Source organism: Epargyreus clarus, unplaced genomic scaffold (assembly GCF_041222505.1).
Source record: "Epargyreus clarus isolate Ecla_fem2 unplaced genomic scaffold, WU_Ecla_fem_2.2 ptg000003l, whole genome shotgun sequence".
In the NCBI taxonomy this organism is placed as follows: Eukaryota; Metazoa; Arthropoda; class Insecta; order Lepidoptera; family Hesperiidae; genus Epargyreus; species Epargyreus clarus.
The window spans coordinates 4777168-4782448 of record NW_027332211.1 but is presented as its reverse complement, the minus strand read 5'-3'; the positions used below and the strand labels follow the sequence as shown (position 1 = coordinate 4782448).

The 5281-nt window shown below is 35.1% G+C and overlaps 1 protein-coding gene across 1 annotated transcript; it reads left to right on the top strand.

Moving 5' to 3' along the window:
- The first annotated feature begins 1800 nt into the window (after positions 1 to 1800).
- On the top strand, positions 1801 to 4762 carry LOC140750714 (FAST kinase domain-containing protein 3, mitochondrial). Its single transcript, XM_073084415.1, has one exon. It carries the CDS (start codon positions 1980 to 1982, stop codon positions 3924 to 3926), a length of 1947 nt encoding a protein of 648 aa, XP_072940516.1. The 5' UTR covers positions 1801 to 1979; the 3' UTR covers positions 3927 to 4762.
- Positions 4763 to 5281: the final 519 nt, after the last annotated feature.

Below are 5281 nucleotides of genomic sequence, written 5' to 3'. Positions count from 1 at the left end.
ATTGCGATTTCATGATAATTACTTTATTTATTTTAATTATGAAATATTAAGTTATTATATATCTCTCTATCTTAACCGTATCGTAGAACAGCTGTTATGACAAATAAAAACCCAACTGCATCAAATCAAAGTGATTTAAAAAATTATCAACTATAAAACAAGTTGGTAACAATAAACAATTGCTAATCGCGACAATAATCCAGATTTCAGGCATAGGTACCACAGACCAAAGTCACCTTGTCTGGAAGTTAGTTGCCTTGTCTGGAAGTTAGTTGGTCTAGATCTGATATATAGACGTAGAGCAATATAGGTTAGAATAATAGTACAAATGTCTATGGTTATCTGTTATTATGGTGCGTCCACACCTTTTTCCTCCCACTGATTCTCGTGTGCCGCGATTATTTCCGTCGTGGCCACATGATTTCCTACTTGCGTCAGTAGAGCTGCACTTTTTTGAAGAAATAGCATTTCTTACAAAACATTTCAACATCATTTCTTAGGAAAAAAACATGTAGGTACACCTTTAGTTTTTGCCGACTAACTTTAAGGTAATTATGAGTATATACATTTTTCTGATAATAATTTTCTATTATATACACCACTAAACCGTATTTTATATTTTTCAGACGACCTATTTTTGAAAATTGTATTATCATGAAAATAATTTAGGGGATCGTTGGTGATGCTATAGTATCTTTACTACGAAACCAACAAAAATCGGTAAATGAACGGCATGAAGAGAGCCTGGTCAAACAACGTTACTTCCCAACCCCCTCGCGTCTCGAAGCAAGCAAGACGGGACTTAATACCCACCGGTCTCTCATATGCCGCGTCTGCGTTTGCAATATGGCGGTGGGTAGGGATTATTCGGGTCTCGAGGGTACCCTCTTTGCCCGGGCAAATTCTCAAGGAGGTAAATACTCCCCGGATTTTTTAATATTCTTTCATAATAATATAATATTATTAATAATAATATAATATAATGAGACAACATTAAAAAATTACCAACCCCGCTGTTTAGCGGGGGGTACGGGACTCGGTCAAATTACCAAGCTGGCAGTCCCCCTCCTGATGGTCGGAGGGAGGAACCAAGCCTGGGAGCTCCCGCGGAAGCGGCCGCCCCTCAGGTGGTCGATCGTGAAGGGGCGCGAACCCCTTTAGGTGGGAGTGTGGTCCGGCCTCAGCCCGCTCGTACATCGAGCGAGCGAGGCGGACCACAAACTCCTCCACGGACTGCATTTTAAGGTCGCGCTCCAACACGTCGTTCCTGACGTAGCGACCAGCCCCCACGATCACTCGCAAAGCCAGGTTCTGCTGCGCCTGGAGACGCTGCCGGTTCGACCTAGTGACCAACGCGTACCATGCCGGTGCCGCGTAGGTGAGTCGGGAACGAATGTAGGTCTTGTAGATACCTAGTTTCGTACGTAACGGTAACCTGGATGTAAGCACCGGTCGGAGCATCGCTCGGGCCACTCAGGCCTGGTGGATCGAGTGCTCCAGCTGCGGGGTCATACGCAAAATGTGGCCGCGCGGAAATGTCAGTCGCATAACGAAAGATACAGTGGTCATATTTGTATAGACTATACAATACGTAGTATAATACTATACTTATTAAAATAAACTAAATGTTTTATTAGAAGCTTTTTGCCATTAATAATTATTAGACGTTTTATCTCTGTAATAAGAATCGGGTTAAAAGTTATATCGTTTGATAGGTTATTATACTCTTTGGTCGTTCGGGCGTACGCATTGAACGCAATCTAATAATTGTCGTTTGACAGATCTGACTTTATTGAGTCAGTCAGTTGCCAAAGTCAATGAAAAGTCAAAACTAATAAAAGTTGAAGTTTCAATTTCAATCTGTTTCAATTTCAATACAATAAAGCGCAATTCGCGCATTCTTTCTAATAATATGTAATCCATTAACTAACTATTTGGTTTTATTTTTGTTTTTTTAAGTTCGATTAGTTGAGTCCGCAATGTCGTTAGTTTTATGGAGAACGTACACTAAATCTAAGAATAATAAACTATTGTGTAGAAGCACGAATAAAGTGTTATCCTGTTCCGTGTATAACTTTCTGGCAAGAAAATATAGTGATGACCAATTCATAAATAACGCTGATTACAGCAGCAGCACGATACTTGTGGAAAATGGGTACAATGTTCAAGAGCTTCCTGTAATTGTGAGAAAATTAAAAGACGTGACGGGCATAAAGGAGGATACTGCGCCGGATACCCCGAGGAGTGCGAGTGACTCTCTAAGTTACCATTTAATCCAAGCAGAGTTTAAAGAATGCATGGATTTACGAGATGTATTTACTCTGATTACAAAATGTACAAAAATAACCCCGAACATAGCTTTGGGGGCCATAGAGAGGATCTACGACCTGGAAAAGAACCCCAGTACAATGCTAGTAGACCCCAGCAGTATCCATATAAATTTCGCGAAGGGTGCCATTTTAGATAAATTATTAAGAGTAGTTATGAAGACTGAGGACACCCAGACAATACTAAATGTGATGAAAACTGAATCCAGTGTGATGGAGCCTTACAAACACAGGTTCTGTGATGAACTATTGATAAGAGTAACAGACAATAAGCTGTCTGTCGACCAACTATGTGAATTTGCACTATTTTTGATAAAAAACAATATTGATACCAAATATTGCCAAACAATTGATAAGTTATGGGTAGGATTCGTGGAGCGGGAGGGTGATATTAATGAGAAAAACATTGTACATGTGTTTACAGTTTTGCCAGGTTTGAAAGCTAGCAAAAGAATGATACTTGCACTATTAGAACAGAAGTTATCTGAATTGTGGCCTAAAATTGGAGTAACAGCCATGCAAGATATACTTGCAGTTTTTATCCATGAGAAATACTTCTCGCTCCAGTCATTTGCAGTGCTTGGGCGGTGGTTGAACACAAATATCCATAATTTGGACGAAGACTCGCTTCTAGACATTGTTTCTAAACTGACTAGGTTGAAGTATACTGATGACCAAGTAGAGACTGCTATAGAGAAATATATGAAGCTGAAAGGCCTTAGAGTAGAGTCTCACGTTTTGATTGTGGGCATTTTAAATTACTGCCTACATTTCCAGATTCGGAATGAACAGATATTAGATATGTGTAGCAAATATTTTATGATCAATGGGCCAAATATACCACATAGTTTTTTGAAATCTTTTATATATCCAATTGGGTATTTAGATTTTGGTCCTAGTAGTGGTAGTAAATTTTGGAAGCTTGCAGAAGATATTATAGTTGAAAAATTTGATAAAATCAATGCTGATGATCTTTGTTCTATAATTTTATCATTCATTTACAAGGAACAGTATCCATTAAAAGTGGTTACTAGGGTATATACAGCTGAGTATCTATCTAAAATTACTAATAGTAATGTTCTAAAGAACTTACATTTAATAGACACAGTAATGACATTAGAATGCCAGGAGCATGCAGGTCCACTGTTGCCCAAAGATCAGTGCTGTAAGCCAATAGTGCATGATAGGCGAATAAGAAATATTGTGGATAAGATTTGGGATAGCTTTGTAGCTGTGATTGGCAGTAAAGATAAGGTATCAGCTGGGGTTTTAGTACCTAATTATTGTTCAGATGATACCTATCTTATAGATGTATTGGTTCATCCAACTGGCTTTGCGAATAAAACATACAATTGGATGTCCCAAGTAGTTAAAGATGAGAATGTGGCTGTGTTGGTACATTTACCTGATCATTATTGTTCTAACTCTGAGAGGCTTATTGGATCACAATTAATGAAGAAAAGACAGTTAAAGATGTTGGGCTTGAAGGTTGCTAGCCTTAAGTACTCGATGCTCAGTCAATTTTATACTTCTTACAATAATGATGCCTTAAAGGCATATCTCAAAGAGAGCATTGAAAATGCTGAACCTTGCCAATAAATAAGTGTAGTAAATATGTAGTAAATAAGATGAGTGCCTCATATTGATTAAATGATCATAGGCCTAAGATTACTGTGATTTTTTGTAATAGTAATTTTCCATCTTAAAATATTTATGTGTATGGACCTAATTTTATGTTTCATTATATTTGTTAAACTATGGCTAGAAATTTTTAATCCATTACAGTAATCATTTATAATAAACTTATGTATGTTTTTGTGAATGAATTATTTCTACATGTATTATTTTTGTAGGTAATATTTTCTATATTAATTCATTACCAAGAGGGTTTAGTTAAAATTAGTTTGTCAGGCTAAATATTGTTATAAAAAAGTTTGTTTTATCTCAGTGTTTTTCAAAGTGAGTTTCACGATGGCCTTGGTTTCGCGTAAATCCTTGGTAAAAAAGCAATATGACCTGAAAAAAAATGTTTTTACTAAAATGTTAATAAAGTAAATTTGGCGATGTAAAAATATGTCTGCTTTGATTCTTAATTATTGTAGAAATCGTATAAAGTATTATACGAATTTAATATACATAGTACAAGTATGAATAGGGGGTCATGAAATATTTTACATGCCAAGAAAAAGATTGAAATAATAGTGATTTAACTTAATATGTTTACTTAATTATTATTCATATTTTTGTAAAAAACACCATCTCAGTATATTTAGGATTATATACCTACTTAAAAGCTAATCTTCCTTAACATTTATATAGCATTATGTAAATCGGTAATAAGTGATTTAAGAAAAGCTCCCTTTTTGATAATATTTCGTGTCACGAATATCAGTGTTTTAGTCTTGTATATTTGTGCAATAAAGATAATATTGATATTTTTGTTTTATTAAATATTTCTATTCTATGGATGGACTTATAAATGGACCTAAAATACAAAATTTTGAATGCCATAAAATGCTTTTCAGTAGTTTGTTCGGACTAATTTAGAAACTGATTTTGTAGGGAAGGCAGTCTTTTTTATTTTATATAAATACCCCAACAACACGATAGCAAAAACTTTTGGGTATTGTAGATATTACTTAAAGAATAAAATATTTAATTAGTCATATTTATACTATTTTCGTAGAGAAGTAAGAACGATACCGGTTTGTAAAAGAAATAAGACTAAATATTGTTAATGAGTTATAATGTCATTATAACATGAATAAAAGTAGGCACCTCTTAGCAGGCTTCTTCAAAATTTACTTTAATAGTGTATTAATGAACGGAAACATCAAATTAAACTATAATTATATAATATGTACCTAATTAATTAAAGAAAAATACTTGGCAAAAAATGTAACCCTGGCATTAAATATGTTAAATTAATAACATCAAGGTTACGCACTATTTAT

Bases quoted from the DNA above. Each gene is read 5' to 3' on its own strand.
- LOC140750714 (XM_073084415.1), top strand. From the start codon at position 1,980: ATGTCGTTAGTTTTATGGAGAACGTACACTAAATCTAAGAATAATAAA.